Genomic DNA, 23,324 nt, shown 5'->3' with positions numbered 1-23,324 from the left:
ATACTGGCACTTGAAGGTCGAACTAAGCCACCAAAATTCAGGTTCATGAGGACCAAGTGAGGAGATGTGCAAGGCATGAAGCCGTTAATTAGTTGGTCAATTGGACAGCAAGGGAGAGGCCACCCAGTGTCCAGATTGTTAAGAAGCAGTGGGAAGAACAGCAACTTGGTATTCACCAGAGAGAACCAACCCTGATTGAACAATGATTCAAGGAGGGGTATCATTATCTTGAAGTATATGAGCATCACTTGCGTTCCAGTTCCTCCAAATCAAGCAAGCCTATTTCCAATTGTAGACTTTTCCCAAATGGCATAGACTTTGGAAAAGTGGAAGAAAAGGTGATCCAAAGTATTGCATCAGGATCATAAAGTGGGAAGAGGGTGCCATGCCAACGGCCACATGAGGGAAAGGACTGGGGATTTGATTTCTTAGATTTATAATTATGAGGCCAACAAAGATGGTCATTAACAGCAGCCCGAGAAATCGGAACTCTCAGAATCTTTGCAGCAAGACTGAGTGGGAAACAATGATGAATTAATTGAACATTCCAAATGAAACAACTAACCGTTGGGTATTGAGCCAAGCATTCCACATTGACAGTTAGTATTGCAATGGAGATAGGGCCAAGGTAAGAAATCAAGGCCTCATTAAAAGTGCTGATCCTGACAGCTTCTAATAGACCAAATAAACAACCAACCAGCAGCTGCTGTACCTTCCAAGGTTCTGAAGAACAAGATGGGGGCTAATAACCAGTCCAGCTCCCAGAGAAACTGTAGTTTTCTCTCGAATTTTGGTCGGAATGTATTGTGTTCAACGACACTTTGCCTGCAAATTTAGCAAGCAAGCCCTAACCTATTGACCCGATTGTTCGCAGTACCATTGAATCACCCTTTGAAAAGCCACACAATCAATAACTCTTGCTCTAGTCAGCAAAAATGATCTTTGATTGCACCTGTAAGCATCTCGGAGCGTAATATAAATAATTGGTGGAAGGGTGCGACCTTGCCTCAGAAGGGGAGAGGGAGAGCGGTTACAAGGGGATAAAGGAAAAGAAATATGCTTGAGTGTAAATGATCAACATGCTTGTTGCTCTCTAGTGCATCTCCAATATCAGACTATATTTTATCCTTTCACAGCATAACTGATGCTTATGGTCTGAAGTCAGATTGTCAGTCTGCTAACTAAAATCAAAATATTGAGCTACCAGCATGGCTTGTGAAGGTCCTTCAACTTGATACAAATTGTAACTAGTCATTCTTCTTCATCTGTATGATCCAAGAGCTCTCTCTCTCTCTCTCTCTCTCTGTGTGTGTGTGTGTGTGTGTGTGTGTGTGTCTGTGTGTGTAAAATCAATTGCATTATATGAGAGTTTAAAACAAATAGATTTGCTGTGTAAACGATATTGCTAGAATTCACATTTTAGTCATAACGACACTGACTGCATCAATTTTGGCCAGCCTGGAGCTTGATTGATATCAGATGTGTTACGATAAATGGGGATCCTTCACAGGACCAACTCACACTTCTGTTCAAGCAATTGACTTAAAGTGCTACTGCTCGCCCAAATCTTTGGAGGATGGTAACCAATCCCGAAGGCAGATGACTCCTACAGCTCAAAATTGGACTCCAATTGTAGCTGAGATGCATATCTTGCCAGATTATCCCAAGCTAAGCCCAGGTCAGGAGTAGCTTTCCCCTAGGCCTGCAACACAAAGCACCTGATGTGAAAGAAAATAGCGCGAGAGAGAGAGAGAGAGAGAGAGAGAGATGAGAAATATTATACTGGGCGAGATCCGCACATTAATACCTCCATTATCAGAAATTTTGTGATCCTTTTGCATTCTTCTGAGTAGTTCTGGTCCTACAGTTGCTACGTCACCTACGCAAAGCAGTATTGGAAGATGCTGAACTTTTTCTCTTGAATGACGAGACATCAAACGAAACAGCTTTCTGGTTGTGTGTTCTAAAAAGTTCAATTTACCTGGACCTAGTGTTAAGATAATTGTGTCTTGATCCATATTTGATGGTATCTTGAGCGCCAACTTATCAATCACATCCTCCTAAAATTGAGAAGCATTCATCGAACATATGAAGAAATCCCCAAAAAAAAAGAAACAGTAGCACAAGGAGATTATTGATGCTCAGTAGCAGTTTTTAATTTAGATTGAACAAATTCTTTAAGCAAATTCTGGAGGCAGTATAACTTGCTATTCAAGGAATAAAGTTATACTTAAGGATGGCGAAAAACAGACAATCAGCATGGATTTGCAGTGTTGATATGTTATCCTGAAATGGAGAAAACTGTATCTGCATACCAATCGAGGAATATATTCAGTTGATGGGCCCCTGATTAAAGTTGCCAGGTGGCTTTCACTGGCATTCAAGTTATTTATTTCTCTGGCAGCATAAGTCTGGAATATAAAGTCAACCGTTAGTGTTTATGTATCATGACTAAGTCTGCTCACAGGGGTGAGGTAAGCTGATTAAAGTAGCACTGATATACCTCAGTTATGATTACATAATCTGCATCGCTGAGTGCAGTAGCAAAATCTTTCACCAGTGCAGCTAGACGGCTACAAAACATTCACCATGACAGTTCAAGCACATTAGCATAGAAGGCCAAATTATCCAAAAGATTGCAACTGCAGCTTTCTAGTGATCCTTTCAGTCAAAGACAAAAAACCTGAATGTGTGTGGTTGAAAAACCACCCACAATGGCTCTGATGGAAATTTCTGCCGTGCAGCTTGGAGGACAGCATGAACTTCTGTTGGATGATGAGCATAATCATCATATATCTGGCATCCATTTACCTTACCGATCAACTCAAATCGTCGAGATACTCCTTCAAATTTACTCAAGTGATTCCTCACAGAATTGATAGTTTCATGGACACAATGTCCGTCAGTCACCAATGCTGCAACTGTAGCAAAGACCTGCAATCAGAATGTGAGAAGCAAAGTAAAGAAATAATTGTAGCCTTTTGAAAGACAAGATTGCCACAATAAAGATAACAAGAGAGTATATAGTAGTACCATTCCAGCCTTTATTTTAAACTTCTAAAATTTGAAACCAGCAGAACCATGAGTCCATAATGTGTCTCTCATACTTGGTTACTTTACAAGTTAGCTATAACAGTGGAAAAAAACCAAGCCAATGCAAACTTTACTGGTTCAACTGAACAAAACATTATTCTAAACATCTTTATGTTTGTGCATTAATGAAAATAAGATTTCTGCATGCTAGGGATGCCATCCTCCTTGCTGCACCCTGAATCTATAAGCAATTGAAACTACAGTTCTTGGGCCCTATGAGACTACAGTTCTCATACTTGGATGTAAGCAATTGAGAATGAAACAGTCTACCAAACAGAGGCTTGAAACGAGGCATCCCTTTTTCTTTTCACATCAAACCCAAAGAACACAATTATTGAGAGAACATTTTCAATATGTTCAGTGAAGTGCGGTGGTGATTCAGTAGAGTTTTCTTTAAAGCTTGGAAAAACTCTGGTTTAAGAAAGAGTCTAACAGGCAGCCAGGTTCAACATGAATGATGCTTCTCAAGCCTCTATGGCAGTACTAATACACCAAGATGTCTCTCATGCAATCTGACTTCTACATATTTGTCAAGTGGCATCTTCAAGAAAGTAAAACATTCTATAACCTTGTCTTTACCAATGAAAATTCCAAAAGAATATATTCAATTCTCACTAGTTTCTGACAAAAAACTAAAAGAGATATGCTCATAAGATGCAAGTCCTTTGTATACATGCATACGTAAATTTATGACCTAACTAGATCGCATGTCTACTCCAATTCCAACAATTCCTCCATAGATTTTAATACTTATGATTTCTGACATCTTTGCAGTCAATATCTCATGGTTTCACTTAGAAATTGGCAAGACTCTCTCTAGATATAAACATACAGGGACATGATACCTACACATGGATGCTCAAATGGTTATGTTTAATACTTTAATTCTTTTCAGATTTTTATCTAAATGTTGTTTCTGATTAGATCAATTAATATCAGCTTTTTGAAGCATAGTTTTGTGTCATAAAATGGTAGTTTTGGTTCCACTTCATTTTCACCGATACCAACTTGGTATCTGATTCTAACATCCAAAACATGTTCCTAATTAAGATTTCAATTTTTGCTCTATGACTAGCAAATTTTGAACCTATTCTATAACAAATATAAGTTAAACTGCTAAAAAATTAGTATACTAACCATGTTGATGTTAATGAAAATGAATAAAGAATTGCTCATTTTAGTTTCTATTTCCTGACAAACAAGCTATTGGAACATACAACTGCTTGCCAAAATTATTTTATTCATAGAATTTGCAGAATTGTCAAGAGTTTATTGTCAACCTTATAAGTAACAACAGCATATACTCACCGCCAAAGAATTAAGAACATTATGAACTCCTGGCAGCATCAAACTGATGCACGCAATTTGGCATGCCTTGTAATACTGCAAAAATGAAATACTGTATAAGGTAGTGAGATCATAAAATGCTCCTTAACATCGACATAAAATTTCATGAATGCAGTGAATGAGTTTAACTACTGCTTACTGCTACCAAACATGCAGATAATTTTATTTAATGAAATAGCCTCCATAATTATGACATGTTCTTTTCATAACTTTCCAATTTCAGCAAGAAATTAAAAATTCAGGAAAAGAATATTCCTCAAGACAAAAATGGAAAGCAACAAAAAGATACTAATTCTGTTGAAAAAATACTAATTTCACCAAAAGAAAATACTGAAATGGAATCAAAATAATGATGAATTTAATGCAAAATGCCTTTCGACTAACAAAGTTAGGAGCATGTAGAAGTATGCCAACAAACTCAATATGCAGAAGCTCAAAAGTAACATTTCTAGCAGAGATAAATGGTGGAAAGTAAAATGATTTTGTCTGATGGTAGAAAAAACAAAGTGACAATCAGACAGGCAGAAACAATTAGTTATAGACTTCTCATAAATTTGCACATGCTCCAGAATTAGTGAATAAAATTTTTGCTAGAAGGTAAAGTGCATAGGATCTACACAAGGAAGCCAATGGATTATGCTGGACATGCTCGCACAACAAAACTGAAACAACAATTTCATAATGCAAGAGAAATCATACCTAAGCAATTCAGCATGCTATAAAAGAACAGATAATTGCATGCATTGATACATGACATAACAAACAAATACGGGAAAATTTGATAGAAAACATAATATACTGGCAATGGTAAATTTAATATACCCCATTGTTAAATAAATAAATTAAAAAAAAAAAAAAAACAATTCAGATACTTGCATAAGTTAGATGCAAAATAATGCACTAACAACAGAGAGTACCATCAGGGCATACAGTTGATCACTTGATCGCACAAATTGTTATGAAATTTGAAATTAGTATATATGAGTATGACATTCAGATTTTTACATCTTCTGGAACTCAGATGACATAATCATTACAGTATACTATATGAGACGTAGCAACAGGAACATAAGCAAGTGATCTGCCTCTCAAGCTTGCCTCTACAGTCAGCCCACTAAAGTTACAGTATGTTTACAAACTTAAATTGTCTATCAAATGCTTTCTATATGCATCAAGCAATCTACTAACCCCACACCAGTAAACTACCCATGAATCAATTATTAATACATTTATAATATTTTTTAAAAAAAGAAATTTAAGGTAAGTTTGATATTTGTCTGAAATGACTAAGAGCTGCTTTCTCTTCCAATGTAGTTCATAGCTTCACACAGCTATCATTACTCCCCCATACATCTCTAAAAGTATGATACACACATTGAGATACCTCTCTTCCATATCACTTATAAAATGAACACTTTTGGTGTTTTCTTATACATTTGTCTAAGATCAGAACAAAAAAATTAAAAAAATAAAATAAAAAAGCACAAACAGAGACAACAAACATCGGTGACACTTCTTTCCTCTTCAATTTGTGCTAGTCCTCACTGATTTCTCTTCCTTACTCAACAAACTTATTCTTTTCAGAAGTGAAATATTCCACTTCATGGCAAATCATGTAACTCTGCACATTTCGCTCTACTTTTCTTTCATCTAAAAGAAATTCTTGCAGTTAATTAGAACATCATTTAGTAGATCAATAAAATAAAGGAACCCAGTTTCCTCTATAATCTTCTATATTTTACTGGTCCAAATTTGTAATTTCCAAGAAAAACTATTTCTTAAATTGTTGTAGCATGTTGCATGCATCTGCAACCTACAGACACTTCAATTATTTTATAAAGTCTCTAATAGATACAAGTACAGGTTTAGCTATTGATTGTTTACTTAAGCATGTATGCGCTGAGAGTATGAACCATAAATCTCACATATACCAAATGCTTATCAAATTTCAGAACATCCCATTTGGACATAATATAAACGATGTTTTTAGAGATGGGGAATATCATATTAACAGGAAAGTCAATTAGAACAACCACCTAGCCAAAATCCTGGAATTGGAATGACTCACCAAGACATAATCTTGACCACCTTGTGAATTTCGAGTAATTGAGGATGCATGCCAGTCATTTTTACTTGAAAGTCCATAAGTTGTTATACTGTAGCCATGATTCAATGTTGTAGAAGTTGAAATCACATTGCAAGAAACAGTTGCCTGCCTAGAGTCGTTCAACAATGCATATGCACCTGCACTGAACTTCACTTTTCAGTCAATTTTAATAAGAATATTAAAAATATATCCATTTGTCTTGACTAGAGTGGTAGAAAATCGTGACCTTATTGTAGTGGGTTATTACATTAGACGTGGTTCACAACTCAATAGGGGTTCCTTGAGAAAAAGAAAAAAGAGAATGCACAAAGAAATAAACAGACAATAGCAAATCTTCATGGTAGTCTGTTTGAGTTGGAGAGGAACAGGACCAAGTAACTATTTACTAATTCACATTTTCCCTTTTCATATGAATTATATAAACTATCATTTGCTTGGCATACCTAAGATACACTCAAACAACTTATAATGTTCTTATGTATCTACATACATACTAAAAGATAGATATACATGCATGCAGGCATGTGGGCACAAATGCATACATAAATACATACATATATATGTATATATAAACTCATGTATATCTACACTAGTTAAAGTGCATGCGCTTATGCATGAAGAACTAATACCCTATAGGAAAAAATAATTTTATAAATTCAAAGAGGCTTGTAAAAATTTTAGTTTATTAGTTTCAAAAATTCAGGTTAGTGTAATTGTGAAAATTTTATTTTAGATTGGATTGGATTGGATCATTTTTTAGTAGATTTTGTTTTGGAAGTGGTCAACCCAATACATATATTCATACGTACACTAGTTAAAGTGCATGTGCTTATGCATGAAGAACTAATACCCTGTAGGAAAAAATAATTTTATAAATTCAAAGAGGGTTATGAAAAATTTAGTTTATTACTTTCAACAATTCAGGTTAGGGTTAATTTCAGATCAGGACTTTTAGATATCAAAATCTAAGTCATAATTGAAACGAAAGTCAATTGAAATTTTAATCCAAATAACTTTGGTTTAGATTGGATTGGATCATTTTTTAGTGGATTTTGGCTTGCAAGTGGTCAACCCACTCCATTTGCTACCTTGATTGGATGGTTTGGCTTTTCGGGAAATACTTCAATTTTTTATATGAAAGGATCTTAATATTGGAAGTAAAATATTATAATAGTATTTTGGCAAAAAATTATATTTCTATAGCGGTATCTTGGAAGGGAGATATTTTGAGAATATGGAGAGGCATAAGATATATAAGTAAATGAATGAACAAATAAAGATGATAAAACAAAGGATTAATGAGTTTTATTTTTGCAAAAAAAAAAAAAAAAAAGAACTTGACTTTCTTCCTAGAGGAAGCTCCAAAACAACTCTTATTTATGTCCACATATAATTTAATGGAATTTGGTATTGATTGCTGGAGTTTCAAGTCTACTGTTTTAATAATCAGATACTATAACCTATCTTCTCTTCCAAACACTCTAAGCCCATCCCTTTGGCTTGAACTGCTGAAATTTTATATTGGGTCATTCCCATATCTTTCTTTTGGCATGCCAAAACTGTCATGAAAGTTGTCATATATCAATGTATGCACATGCCATGAAAGTTGTCATATATCAATGTATGCACATGCCATAAAATCATATAATATTTAATCATAGTTGCTAGCTAGGATATTGCATTTATTATCAAAGGAATGCAAGAACCTGTATTTAGCTATATTGAAAAAGTGAACTCAGAGAATAAATAAATTAGATACATTATAAGCATTTAAATTTTTAACATGTTAAGAGATTTGTATATATGAGAAGAAAAAAGAAAAGAAAATGTGTAAGGGAAAAACTTTTGTTGAGTCAATTGAGTTTGGCAATCAGTTCACTGGCTAATTTCTCAAAAAATTGAGTTTTGAAATCATTGTGCAAGCTTGGTCAGGTAACAGCAAAGTGGTGCCTAATTTAAGGTTATAATTAAGCCAATTGATGATACACATATCACCGTGCAATTCATGAAGGCATTTTGAGATATATTTTAATTATTAAAAGGATATTCTGAGATAGGGGTATTTTGAGAGAGTGGTATTTTTAAGCATGGCAAAATCTTCACATGGAACGTTGGCACATGTATAGTTTTTAGGATATGTGTGTGCGTGCGTATTACATGCATACACACACACACCCATAATATACGTGCAGTATATATGCAGTGGGTGTGTGTGTGTAATATATATGTATGCATGTGCATATCTATGCATATTTGCCTCATATATCTAATATATGGTGGCATGAGGGTAAAATATCAATTAGTTAGATCAGTAGTAATACAAATTGCAAGTTATAATAGAAGGTATTGTAAGAGTTTCATATTTAATTTAAATAGAATTATTGGATTGCCTTCTACTTATAATTATATACTCATCCAAACAATTGAAGCAATTGGGGATCAAATTGGACATGGTAAAGTTATAAACATGCTTCAGACACATGTAGGGCACTAAAATATTAAGACAAAAAGTATAAACAAGTCTAAAATATATATTCTTGTATTGATGAAGGTTAAATTGAAAAAGGCAAATAATTTGAAAAAAAGGAAGGAAAATAATATTTATACCCCTATAAGTTTCTTATTATCGGCTTGTGATAAAAATGATACAAACTGAAATTTATAAGGTTGTGATGTACCTACCTGTCACCACATAGTATGAGATGCCCACCAGTCCTAATTTGACGAACAAACCTCCTGAATATATTCTGAACAGCCTCCTAGTGAATGGGAAATACTATGTAAGCATGTGATTCACAAAGAATTTCAACTTGTTAACTGAAGATGATATTATAATTCTGAGAAACAAGAACTTCAAAGAAACCTCATCCTCAAAGATATCAACATGGTCCCATTCCACATTTGTTACAACAGCAATATAAGGTGATAATCCAAGAAAACAACTATCATATTCATCAGCCTGCACAGCAAGATAAAATTTTTAATGGAGCTCTACTAAGCATGTTAAAAATTATATTCATAGACAGGAATATCCCATCCTGCAAAGCTAGGGACTGACATACCTCCAAGACAAAATTTGGACCACTTCCTGAAATAATATTTCCTCCTGAAAACTAAAGAAAGTAAATTCTAATTGGAATGAAGGCCACATCAAAACAACATATCTATATGCATAGTATGTAATTTAGACATAGATATGAGCTATGTATTTAAAATACATACACTATAAAAATAACTTCCAAAACACATGATTTATGTTCTAACTTCTACCTAGTAGAAAAATGCTGATCATGTTCAATGGTATGGATTCTCAATTTAAAATGTCCATCATTGATTTTGCACCAAGATTTGAAGCTTCAGTTCCACTCAGAGTTTCAGCTTCATTGAAGCCACCATCCTACCAAGAGGATACCAGTTTAAGTGGATTATTAAACATGTATAAAATGCCAAGACACCAAGAATCAAATGTTTTTGACATTTCTATATATGTTCCAATTTCCTATATGTATGTCCCAGAATGCATGCAAGATGCAATGTCTTAATTTGATCTATGGTCCGTAAGCATCCAAATTTGTTGATATTTTATGTATGTGTGTTTTAAGATGTCTAGTTTAAGAGCAATGGTCTGTGTATTTGTGTGCATATATAAGACCTATAAAACTGTCCACTACTCCAGTGTGTGGATTTGATGCATAATGAAGAGATTTCCAAATGACATGATTTTCTGTTTATAGAAATTTTAAATACAGTATACCATGATTAACAGTACATATCTACAATTATCTTCAATTTAAAATATCCATCATTGAATTTGCATCATGAGGGTTGGATTCTAGCCTCCTAGTACCTAGAGGATGCTAGCTCATCTCTCTCTCTAAATACATAAATAAGGATTCTCAATCTCAACAATAAATAAATAAGTAATAATAAATATCATTGCTGAGGATTTTAAGTATTCTTGATCATGGCATGCTGCAACCATGATTTTTCCATGTACCAAAGGGGAGAGTGATTACTCAAAGACTTTAATCCCGTTCAGCAACTGATAGATCGCATCAAGTTTTGGGTATCAGGATCTTATCCAGACTCAAACATGCACGAGAAACATCATGATTGGTGCACTAATAAAATACCTAAATGCATGATGCCATTTGATGAAGTTATTTATCTGCTAGTAGCACAGACATCTGCAATAGCTGCATAATTAATGTGTAGAGTTCAAACCAACTATTTATTTTATCTATATATGCATACGCCTCGCATGATATTGCATAATATTTCATGATGCATCCCTCATCCATGAGAAGAACATTTAAATTCAGTTAGTATTCCCAATAAAGGCATGTTTCACTGAAAGCACTGGTTGGAGAGCATACTTGAGGCACATTTGCTCCAACTACTGCAATAAGATCATCCCCCATGGCACCCAGAACATACGAAAGCATTGCAGCTGTTGTAGTCTTTCCTACAATAGTAAGATAAGAATGATTATGATAGCAGCTGAATAGGCTATAAGAAGGCATAATAAGATTGAAGATTCTTGGATTCAATTCCATGTATGGTAGAAAAAAATAAATGCTCAAAAAGCAAAATTAGAAGATAGAAATAGAATACTGCTGCATGTGAGAACTCTCTAATAGCTCTGTCATTATCTATTTCAGGAGTTTATTGGTTTAAAGAATGTAGAATGTAAGCTGCAGTTTATATCTCATATGTCTTAGTTGATAAACTGCTGTCAGTATAGTCAATTATTAAATTAAGTTAAGTACTTTTAGTATTTCATGGCTAATGATATAATCAACAATTACTGTCTAATGTAAAGGTCATGAGAAGTCAGAAATAGGAAAAAGAAAATATAAAAGAAATCTCAAGACCTGAGTGAATTCATATCCTGAGTACTAATATGGAGATCGCTAAATGTCTCATATTTATGTTGGATAGCGATCTCATAATATTTCTGTTCGGCAGTGATGTCAAAATATTCAAGTTGGATAGTCATGAAAGAACTCATGCGTGCCACATGTTTGTGATGACTTGGCTTAGACTTCAGTCAATATGCAAAAATAAGCAATATTCAATACTCATTAATTATGGTAATGGACAAACATGAAAAAGAACATGCAAAAGAAAATATGCAGTATACACTGTATAATTATATGTAGAAGACATATGACGTATGTGACAACATTAAGAAAGCCTGGTTTTTTCTTTTGACCATATGAAGGATACCAGATTTTGATTGGTTGTTAACACATTGTGCTCGCGCCTCCTCTCAGAAACTGTGTTATTGGTAAAGAAACTGCTTGCACAATCTTCTCGTTGATTTTAATGAAGGTTCTTTCCACAATAAAGTTTGTTTCTTTTTCTTTTTGAGAGGAATAATGAAGTTTTGGCTCAAACAGGTTTTTTTATTGTCCCAATTGGTTTCCAGAGGGTTCCATATTTTTCTAAAATGAGGTCATCGACTTAAGTCATGACTGTCTGTCTCCAAGGCTCTTTGTCAGCATTGAAACATTAGTTCCACAAAGTGGTTATTCATCAAGAACACTTGGACATATAAGATTCCTATTACTATCTGGGCAGAACTGTAAATCGATGTTCTAAAGATTGTTTGAGTTGCCCAAAGAAACCATGAAGATGGGTTCACTCCAATATTTGCAGGAAACCTTGGTTTCAAGAAGGCTTCACTACTCATCTCATGAGCATTTTATATCCAAAACACATAGTTCTTTTAATTCTAAAGGATGCAACATCTGCTTAAAAAGAAAAGGGAAGAAATAAAAAGAAAAAGAAAAAAAAATCATAAATATATAACGATTCCATCTTTACTTAGGATACGTTGGTTTATTCCAGTGGATACCATCCGAGAACCAGAGAATTTTTTACAAATGAATCCAACTGTATTGAGAGATTCAAACAATTTTAGGGAACGGTTTAAATACTACTGCCGATCGCTACATCAATTTGGTCCTGGAATGGTATGGTACCAAGATGCTACAGACCCAACTCTTCAGGTACCATACCAGGATTCTTTTTTCAATTTCTCAACTTTATTTTAAATGAAATTTAATGGATCATAATATGTTTTAATATCCTTAAACATGTTTCTCTCTCTCTCTCTCTCTATCTATCTATCTATCTATCTCTTGCTTTGTTTCAGCCTGAGGCACACTACTGAAAGAGCCCAGGACAAAGGAGATAGAGCCCCCCCAGCAGCTGCTCTCTCACTTCTTTTCTGCAAGAAAAAAGCAATCCAGTCGGATCATGCCTCATACCAGCCAAACCAGCCTTAGTACCAGCCTGTCCCAACCAGTTTCGAGTGAGACGAGCAAGACATCCTGACTCATGAACAAACCAGTGTCCAGCACCTGACCCACATACCCTTCTCTCCGTGGAACAGTAGTGGCCTGGTGGTAGCGGTTGATGCTGCCAATACCTGAATTCTTGATTTCAAGTCATCATTTTCACACTAAAGATCTTGACAAGGTTAGATACTTTCCCATAATGGCAAACTCCCGTTCTGGTTCTAAAGTATGCCAATTATATGCATGGCCTATTAGAGATCAACATGGTCGAACCAAGGATGTGCAAAATCTGGTATATCACAGTTTGGAAATACAGCCTGATTAAGGATCAAAATTTGGAGGTCCAGGATGAGTGGCAGATATATAAGTTTACTACACTAGCACACATTTAGATGTTTCATATACTAGGTGTATCGAACATATTGTCCAAGCAAATATGTAGAGATATTGTTGTGCCTATAAGTAATGCCACATGAATAGATAAATCGAAAGGATTTCTGGATCAGCAGCTTCATGCAACAGATCTTCACAAGCTAAAATAAGGTATCCTGATATACAAGGTTCCAAGCCCTGCATGGTTTGGGGAAGGTCAGATTTATGCAGTCTTATCCACACGTGCAAAGAGACTCTTTCCATGTTTCAAACCCATAACTCCTAGGTCATAATGGAGCACTTACACTTGCACCAATGCCTGCCCACAAGATCTTGACAAGCTCAATAATTTTATTAGGTTGAAGATAAACCAAGTCCAATGTTGAGATCAATGGCCAAAACATGTTACTAGTCTAGTATTAGAGACTGGGAATTTTGCAATGAAGCCAGATCAAAGATCATCCTGCACCAATCAAGTTGCAAGATAGAAAGCCAACAGTCAGAGACCATAATAGAATTGATTTAATTCAAAAGGTGGAGATGATGAAAGCACTCAGTCCATATAATGGGTCGATGAAAATGGCAATAGAATTTTTTGTAAAAGAAATAGTTTCCTTACTGCCATTCCAAGCTTGGGTGCTTCACTATCCAAACTCTAGCTTCAGGAATGCAGATGATTTTTCAGTCAAATTTACCGGATTTACTTGTTCATAGGCATATCTCTATGCCCTAGCCCAAGAAAATGGGTAATTTTCACTACTTCATCCAAATGGTGGTTGTTATTCTTCCTAGTAAATTTATGAGGATTTTATGTGCCTTTATCTGTTCATGCTCTCTTGCTGTTCTTCAAGTAATATTTTATAAAGGTACACCAGATAATATTCGCATAATGTTGAAAAATACAAAATAAAGAAAATAATTCGTTTGGCAAAGAAATGATACCATGGGTTCCACTAATAGCAATAACCCTGTACTTGTCGGTGATTTTCCTCAGCCAATCATCTCTCTTGTATCTAAACAACATAAACGTAATTAGTTGCACCAGTGATGGAACAGAGCATTTGAGCAAGTAAGATTTCAATTTTTTTTTCCCATACTCATAACTTGAATTAAGCAATGTGACAGAATTAACATGATCAATAATAAAATGAGAAGGAGATCTTGTTATCACATATTCAAAAGACCAGGCTTTATTACATGTGGTTCTTGTGAACATCTGATTATGTGGAAGTAGTTGGTCCAGAAAAGGAAAAGTGAAACAAAAAAAAGGGCAAAAAACATGTTTCTATGCCATCAGTCATATGAAAAAAATAAAGTTCTGCCTAATGCAGTAAGACATTTACTAGAAGCATGATACATTTCAAGCTCCAAATATTGCAGATAGGAGAGGATATTAGGGACATGTCAAGGTCTCTCCTAAATCCTAATGTTCAATAAAAATGCCTCACATGGCTGTACAATAATATGAATTCTTTCCAATATGATGAATGACCTCCATCCAATCAATTTATCAACAAAGAGTTAGATGACAGGATAGAGGCTAAAGGCCACCCTATCAACATTATGCTGCTGAATATGAAGTAGACATGCAGGATGGATCAACTGATCTCTGACAATCAATTAATTCAACAGGTTCGACGACCTACAATTGGACATCTCAAACAATTTGGTGCTTATTGATGTATTCTTCACAACTACCAAGTTTGGATCTCTTGGGATCACATCATCACAAGTTATTCACAACAGTACACATCTATGGACAATTCTAGAGTCTCATGTACATATTTCACTTCATTATCTAGTGATCTACCATAACCGTTTTAAAGAAATGAAATCTTTAAAAGTTTGAATTCATAATGTTTGTTTCGCAAAGTAATGTGCAAAAATAAGTTCTTTTTTCATAGCATCTCATAGCATGAATAATTCATATCTTTGGCCACTGCCACACATTTCTTATCAGAGAACATGTAAGATCTGATGGAATATTACACTATGTGTGATGTGTCAGCTAGCTCACTTGTATCATTTGACAAAATAAGCTATGTTTATTCCTTAAAACTAAAAAAAATACACCAATTAATCTATCATAAAGGAGTGTGTGGATCTGTACATGCACATACAAGAGGAGACAGCATTTTCGGTCTTATTGTTGGTTATAGCCATTTCAACTCTTTGTTCTTTAACAATAATGCATTTTCAGTACTTGGAGGAGCTTGCAGATGCCAGCTTTCAGGAGTTATTGATCTGCATCACTGTCATTCCTGAGATGTTGAGAATTTTTATATTGGAAGATTCTATGAACTTGCCAAAGGCCTAAATGCATCTTATACATAATAGACAGATTACCGGCTAGTACAATGAATCAACCATCACCAAAGTGACTATCAAATTCTTAAGGGAAATTGAGAATTCATAAAATAACACCAAGTAAGAAGGGTATGGGCTAGTTAGCCAACTGTGATAGGACAAGTATTATAAAAATGATTGTTGCAACTTTTAAAATCTTGAACTTCTATTTGTAGCATGTCATCAAATTCAGATGATAGATAACTTATATGAACTTGCCAGACATAAAAGGAATAGATAACATCTTGTAATTTATAATGACATGGGAAAAGGGAAGTGATAACAAAAATGAAGAAACTTGTCTCCATGAACACATAGGGAACACCATGCATAAAATTGATATACCAATACATCATGCTAATAGAACTAGACATCCTTTTTAACTCAGGAAAGGAAAGAAAAGAATGAAAAAACAACTAGAACACAGCATGCTGGGAAATTTATTTAGATCATGATCAAGGCCTCAAGTTTTCAAATATGTATTATCTTCATTTGACTTCCAAGTCATTATACCATCATGATGATCTTAAATTTGATTAATCAAGATTGTTGTAAAATTCATAACATCTCCCTCACTTATGATGAAGAGGAAAGTGAAAAGCTCTAGCACAGGATCTAATACATATGCACAAAACAGAGGCACAGTTTGCACAAATTACATAGGGGACACAAAGCAACTGCAATTTTATGAGGTCCACTACCAATCATGTCAGATGTAATGAAAAAAGGTGCTCACTGTTAGCTTTCATTGCTGCAATTGCTGCAATTGCTGCACACTAACTACATACTAGACTGACTTAACAATTTATTTCCAATTTATAAAACATAATAATTTTGTTGGAAATTTCATACATGATGAGTTATATCAATGACCCATATGCTAATTTACATCTGCATTAGTTAGATGAAATGGCAAGTGTGGCTTTCTCCAGACATAAAAAGGTTTGTAGCATAAGAGGAGAGAGCAGAAAGCACCAACATTGGAATGTCCATTAACTTTGCATGCACAATCTCCTCATTATCCGCAGGAATAGCACTAGAAACAACAACCACATCAGGTAAACCAGATCCAGCATTCCTTTCCATATTCGATGCTGAGTGCCCTATTGATAACCTTGCCCCAGCTTCATGCAATTCATCCATAAATATGCTCCACATGATATCTGAGCCACTAACCTCAAAACCCTGAATTTCAATATAGAAAATCAATAAGGTTCACCATATTTTAGAGGAGAAAAAAATGAAAACTTTTAGAAAACTAAGGACAAAGAATCTATATCAGTAACATGCTTATTATATGCATGCTGAACAAAATTACAGCCTAAAATTTTGTCGGTTACAGTAATTACTAAAAACACCAAGAAAAGTTTCAGAAGACATGAGAATATAACAAAATGACAGCAATGAGAACAAGAACAAGAAATGATAACGACGCGGAGGTGGTTGTTTAAGCTTAATCCAAATCCAAATTAAAAGAGCTTACTTGTTTGAGAGCAAGCAAAGCAAGTGCCGATAAACCAGAGCCTCCGATACCAACGAAATGAATCCAACCCTTCCTCTTCTTCCCCTCCTCTTCGCCATTTAATGCCACCAAAACCTCGCTATCTTTATCCGCGCCTTTGGCCTCCAGGGGAGCGCATTGGCCTCGCGAAGCCGAGCCGCGGGAGCGGAGAGGAACAGCTCTCCCTCGCCTCCGACACGAAAAGCCGGTACAAAGGATCGGAGTGGCCAGCCCCTGCTTTGGCCGAGTTGGAATGGCCGGCGACCAGCCGTTGGTGGTAGCGAGAAGAACGCGGGATTCCATCGGTACCGGGGCGGTGACGGTATCCGGATATCAGATACGCCGCTCGGTGAGCATCACTCGCCCGGCTCTGGTTCCCGCTCGCCGTCTTGAGACGCCGGAAAAAGAGGCTGCCGCTGGGAGGAATAGAAGATAGCGCCGTGACGCGACACGTTCCGCACGTGCCGGAGAACGGAAATCACGTGATGAGGTATGTCTTGTGGGGCCCAGCTGGTTAAAACGGGAAATATGGACGAAATTCTGTCCGACAGGATTTAGAGAGCGACACCTCAGCGGGGGGAAAAAATGGTTATGGGCTGCATTGCGTGCTTTCTCGGATACGTTTCGATCACGTAAACTGTTTGGAATTTGGCTTGTCCGGTCCACCTTGGAATAAATCAAAGGCTCACACCAGAAGCCCGGATGGAGGAAGTTTCCTTGTAGTGAGGGAGCCAAGGTGAGCGCTCCGTATCCTCCATGCAGCATCCGATGTGCTGTTCTGAAATCTGAATACACGGTACTGCCGAACTCAAGTTCGGATGGCATGATCGTTACCGTATTAGACAAGGGGCAGAGATTCCTTCTCCGGATTATACGCAGCTCATACTTCTGCGAGAGAGTCTATATTCCGCCTTCGATAGAATGAGAATTGTTGTGGATCTCCATCTCAACTTCGATCAATTTTATCTTTGGCACCAATCGAAGATACTGAAGATCAGATTTCAACGGATGTGGAGAATGCTCCTAGCCGATCTATGGGCATTCAAGATACATCTCGACCAAAATCAACATAGAGAGTAATGGATGGTATCTCGGAGCTCGGCCATGGCCAAGGTGATCACCTCGATTGGAGATGAGGTATTATCAGGTCGGCCTGAACCGATCTCGAATCATGATGTGCTGTGGCCTTTGTTGGCATATTCCACACCTCCAATTTTAGAATGACTAGATAAGGAAGATCATTTTCGTGATCGGATCATGTCTCAAATGAAAAAAAAAAACCCTCTGCCAGCCTAATCTATACGTAATACTCGGAAATCCATCAAATTCGATGGCGTGCACGACTCCAACTCTTCTATAAATAGAGGGACATGGGAACCCCCAAGGTAAACTCTCAAAAAGCTTCAAAACGCTCTCTTTCACTGTTGTTCTTCAATTTCAAGCTAACTTGAACGTCGGAAGATCCACACCAAAAAATCTTTCAATTGGAAACTTGTTTTACAGGTCCAGATCTAGCATCTAGGAAGCATCTCATCGACACCTCATCTCCAGATGAGTACACCTCCACCTCATCTCTAGATGAGGATACATCCACTTCATATCTAGCCAAGTGCTCCATCTCAATCCCCAGATGAGGATACCTCTACCTTATCCCTCGTTGAGGATACATCCACTTCATATCTAGCCAAGTGCTCCACCTCATCTCTAGATGAGGATACATTCACCTCATACATAGCTAAGTCCTCCACCTCATTCATTCAAGGACTCCTCCACCTCATCCTCTGTCAAAGATCCCTTTACCACATCTACTTTTGGAAAGCAAAGCCCGACCTCACCGATTTGGATTTTGGCCACAACAGATTGACATTAGAAGTAAGGGGCCCCAAACTCTATTCGGAGGTTATTTTGAGAGAAAGTGCTTCATCATGAGGCCTCGAAGAGGAGCATCAAACACATCTCAATGGTGCGTGATCGAACAATGCCCATCAAGAAGCCACCATGCGTGGACTAGCCCAAGGATCGCTACCTCCTCAACCAACTTCGACGGTCTTCAATGAGCGATTCAACAGTCTCGTACAATAGGTGTAAGTCTTGTCTACTGCAGAGCAAGGAATATAGTGCACCGCCGCACCTTAACCTACCCCGAGAGCTCTATATCGGGACCAAGCTAGATCGACAACCCAACACTTACCTCTTTGTGGTCCAAGATAGGAGCATAGTCAACACAGCCGATCTGGGAGCAACAGCAGAGGATAACATAGGCATCCATCGACCATGTAGTTAGGAAGAGCCTCCCGCGACTAAAAAGCTCTCATGGTAAGGGGCTCTTAAGCCCTCATCCATCGTTCTATATTCTTTTCTCTTTGTAGGTCGACAAATCCACTAGCACCTGAGGCCGAGCTATCAAGCCAAAGACCGTGGTGAAAATCAAGAATGAGCCAAGGTGAAAATCAAGATCGAGGCTAAGCTATTAAGCTAAAGACCATGGTAAAAATCAAGATTGAGCCAAGGTGAAAATTGAGACTGAGCTATCAAGCTCAAGGCACTTCACCAAGTCAAGGTGAAAAACAAAACCAAAATCGAGCTACCAACCCAAGGCTTGAGGTGAAAATCAAGGATAAGCCGAGGTGAAAATTAAGACCGAGACCAAGCTATTAAGCCAAAGACCATGGTGAAAATCAAGACTGAGCCAAGGTGAAAATCGAGATTAAGCTATCAAGCCTCAGGCATTTCACCAAATCAAGTGAAAAACAAAATCAAGGTCAAGCTACCAACCCAAAGGCTGAGGTAAAAATCAAGACTAAGCCGAGGTAAAAACCAAAGCTGAGCTATCAAATACAAGGCACTTCATAAAACTGAGGTGAAGATCAAGACCAAGGCCCAGCTACCAAGCCTAAGACCAAGGGGAAGACTGAGCTAAGGTGAAGATCGAGGCTAAAGCTCATAAAGGCCAAGCTCCCAAAAATCGAGCTCCTAAGGGCCGAGCTCCTGAAGCCAAACTTTCGAAACCAACCTCCAAAAGCCAACCTCCCAGAGGTCGAGGTGAAAAGATCAACTTAAAAATACCAACTTGAGAAGGTCGATTAGGGGCAGACTAACTAGAACAGGGGTCTAACCAAAGCCAATCCAGTAAGTTTTTTTATTCTTTATATACAGATCCACAACCCCAAAGGCCAAACGAAGCTCCTCGTCTACGATCTTCCAAGGTCTCTAACATCTCTAATGATATTCAACATTCTCTAATGCACACTCCTCATCTACGAACGAGCTAAATGGAACACATCACTTCCGACATTCTCCAATGCACGGTCTTTGTCTACGGACAAGCTGAGCGGAATGCATCTTCTGAAATTTTCACTGTACGCTCCTCATCCATGGACGAGCTAAGTGGAATGCATCTTCTGAAATCTCTAATGTGTGCTCCTCATCCGTGGATGAGCTAAGCGGAACACGTCGCCTCCGACATTCTCCAACGCATGCTCCTCGTCCATGGACGAGTTGAGCAGAATCTACTGAAATTCTCCAACGCGTGCTCCTCATATATAGATAAGTTGAGCGAAATGCATCACTTTCGATATTCTCCAACACATGCTCCTCGTCTATGAACGAGCTGAGTGGAATGCCTTATCTCCAAAATTCTCCAACACGCGCTCCTTGTCTATGAACGAGCTGAGCAGAATGCTTCGTCTCCAAAATTCTTCAACGTGCACTCCTCGTCTATAGATGAGTTGGGCAGAATACGTTGCCTCTGACATTCTCCAATGGGCACTCCTTGTCTATGGACGAGCTGAGCGAAATCCATCTACATCAATCTCCAATGATCTCCAACATTCTCCAACGGACACTCCTTGTCTATAGACGAGCTGAGTGGAACCTATCTCCAATGATCTCTGATAGGCGCTCCACATCCAGGGATGAGCTTAATGGAGCCCATCTTCAATAATTGCCAACAAGTGTTCCTCATCCATGGATGAGCTAAGTATTCACCATGTTTGCCAAACTCCTCATCTACGGACAAGTTGAGTAATTGCCACGATCACCAAGCTCCTCGTCTACGGATGAGTTAAGCAAAGGCTATGACTACGATGGCCAACCGGTGCTCCTCGTTCTTGGACGAGTTGAACAAAGACCGAACATCGAAGTATTTCCCATCCTCGAGCGAACACATCTTGTCCCAGATGTGCTACCTAAAAGCTAAAGACAGAGTAGAATGACCTACAGAAATTTAGCTTCTACTAAGATTTCATAACTCGCAAATGAAAAGCAATGGAGAAAACTTTGAGAAAATCGGAGGTTTGCACTAAAAGAAAAGATTTACAATGGACCGATCAACTCCTTATAAAATTGCTTTAGCAAGACCAAAAAATACAAAAATAGCTCGACCTCAAAATCAGCTCAGTTATAACAGAGCCTGAATACAAAAACAAAAAGAGGCAACTCTACACATCAGAGAGGGGATCCAGTCCCTCAGCTAAGGCATCAGGCTCTGATAGTACAATCACGAGTGAAGGCTCGGGGGCAGCTATGTCCTCGACTGGCACATCCTCAGTGCACCCCGACCCAACTTCATCCTCAACTCCTACATCCTCCTCATCGACGTCCAATGGGCTAAGGTGAATGTCGAGGAAGGAGCTTTGGACCTTGGGTTAGCGATCCTTGAAGCCTTCCAAGGACTGCAACTCCTTATCAATGACCACCTATTTGCAGAAGCTTGGATGGCTCCAATCCAATGGCGGTTCCCTAGCCACCATTGATGATTGCCAAATAGCACCTCATGGTTGGCCATGACCAAGCTCACATGGATCTGTTGTTCTAATAGTTCAGATCGATGGATCAGAGTAGTCACCAATGCTAATTTTCAATATATATCTCGACCCCTATTAGCACCCGAGCTCAACTACTGAAGCATGTTTTGATAGGTTGGCCTTGGCCTCAAACTTGTACTCCCTTCATTCGATCTCAATCCAAGCTCAGACTCAAGAGTGAAGGGCACCTATTATGGATTTTTACCTTGGTCTCGACCAATTTCATCCTCGGCACCCACCAAAGGCACTGAAGATCGCACTTCAGTAGATGTAGGGAACGCTCCTGGCCGACTTATGGGCATTCAAGGTACATCTCGATCAGAATCAGCACAGGGAGTAATGGATGGTAGCTCAAAGCTTAGCCATGGCTAAGGTGATCACCTCAACTGGAGATAAGATATTATTAGGTCAGTCTGAACCGATCTCGAATCATGATGTGCTGTGGCCTTTGTTGACAGATTCCGCCCCTCCAATTTTGGAATGACCAAATAAGAAAGATCATTTCCATGATCGGATCACATCCTAAATAGAAAAAAAATCCTCTTCTAGCCTAATCTATGCATAATACTTGAAAATGCATCAGACTCCATGGCATCCACGACTCTAACTCTCCCTCTATAAATAGAGGGGAGTAGGGACCCCCAAAGTAAGCTCTCGAAAGATCTCAAAATGCTCTCTCTCACTGTTGTTCTCCAATTTTGAGCTAACTTGAGCGTCGAATGATCTCCACCAAAAAATTTTTCAGTCAGAGACTTATTTTGTAGGTCTAGCTCTGGCATGTAGGAGGCATCTCATCGGCACCTCATCTCCAGATGAGGACACCTCTACCTTATCTTCATATGAGGATACATCCACTTCATATCCAGCCAAGTGCTTCACCTCATCTCCAGATGAGGACACCTCCACCTCATCTCCAGATGAGGATACATTCACCTCATACCCAGCTAAGTCCTCCACCTCATCCCATTAAGGCCTCCTCCACCTCATCCTCTATCGAAGATCCCCTTGCCACATCTGCTTTTGGAAAGACAAAGCCTAACCTCACCAGCTTAGATTTTGGCCACAATAAGGATAATATAGAATAGAAGGTAAGAAGCAACCTGTTGGGATAACTACATGGATTTACGATCTCGATTGAATCCTGATCAGATTTTTCGGTTAAATCCAACAATCTCTCTCATCTTTAGATCTATTCGGATGAATACCGACAATGAGGATTGACAATATTTATAGACGAATTGAAGAGCATGACTAATCATAAATCGATCAATAACAAACTAATTAAGTAACTCAAATTTCAACTGATTATTATCTAAGAAACTTAACTAACCCAAAAGATCAGGGGTCATAAGAATGGTTACGACACATGAATGGTGCATTAACTACTCGTAATTGAAAAATTGTTGGACCTATTAACTACTGCCTAAACCTATATTAAATTCTATAAC

At 37.7% G+C, this 23,324-nt stretch overlaps 1 protein-coding gene across 4 annotated transcripts; it reads right to left on the bottom strand.

The window, feature by feature from the left end:
- Positions 1 to 1,340: 1,340 nt before the first annotated feature.
- Positions 1,341 to 17,521, bottom strand: LOC105059481 (uncharacterized). 4 transcript variants are annotated; one of them, XM_073250230.1, is made up of 15 exons: positions 17,054 to 17,521; positions 16,550 to 16,755; positions 14,167 to 14,237; positions 10,924 to 11,012; positions 9,610 to 9,660; positions 9,411 to 9,506; positions 9,230 to 9,306; positions 6,509 to 6,689; positions 4,402 to 4,476; positions 2,684 to 2,934; positions 2,504 to 2,573; positions 2,316 to 2,411; positions 1,982 to 2,060; positions 1,800 to 1,879; positions 1,341 to 1,718 (listed from the first exon to the last, which is right to left on the bottom strand). In XM_073250230.1, the coding sequence occupies exons 1-15, from the start codon at positions 17,372 to 17,374 to the stop codon at positions 1,680 to 1,682; spliced, it is 1,782 nt and encodes a 593-aa protein (XP_073106331.1). In that variant the 5' UTR covers positions 17,375 to 17,521; the 3' UTR covers positions 1,341 to 1,679. The 4 variants fall into 4 exon arrangements, with proteins under 4 accessions (XP_073106331.1, XP_029116161.1, XP_029116163.1 ...); XM_029260328.2 differs by having other exon boundaries at positions 1,808 to 1,879; XM_029260330.2 differs by having other exon boundaries at positions 1,341 to 1,702; positions 17,054 to 17,519.
- Positions 17,522 to 23,324: the final 5,803 nt, after the last annotated feature.

The sequence above is a fragment of the Elaeis guineensis genome, chromosome 16 (assembly GCF_000442705.2).
Source record: "Elaeis guineensis isolate ETL-2024a chromosome 16, EG11, whole genome shotgun sequence".
Lineage (NCBI taxonomy): Eukaryota > Viridiplantae > Streptophyta > Magnoliopsida > Arecales > Arecaceae > Elaeis > Elaeis guineensis.
This window is presented reverse-complemented; position numbering and strand designations above follow the sequence as displayed.

Bases quoted from the DNA above. Each gene is read 5' to 3' on its own strand.
- LOC105059481 (XM_029260328.2), bottom strand. From the start codon at position 17,374: ATGGAATCCCGCGTTCTTCTCGCTACCACCAACGGCTGGTCGCCGGCC. The intron at 9,661-10,923 runs GTATGCTCTCCA...TACTTTCTTTAG, and splicing joins TTGGAGCAAATGTGCCTCAA to TTTTCAGGAGGAAATATTAT. The intron at 1,719-1,807 runs GTATTAATGTGC...CTTTCACATCAG, and splicing joins CAAAATTTCTGATAATGGAG to GTGCTTTGTGTTGCAGGCCT.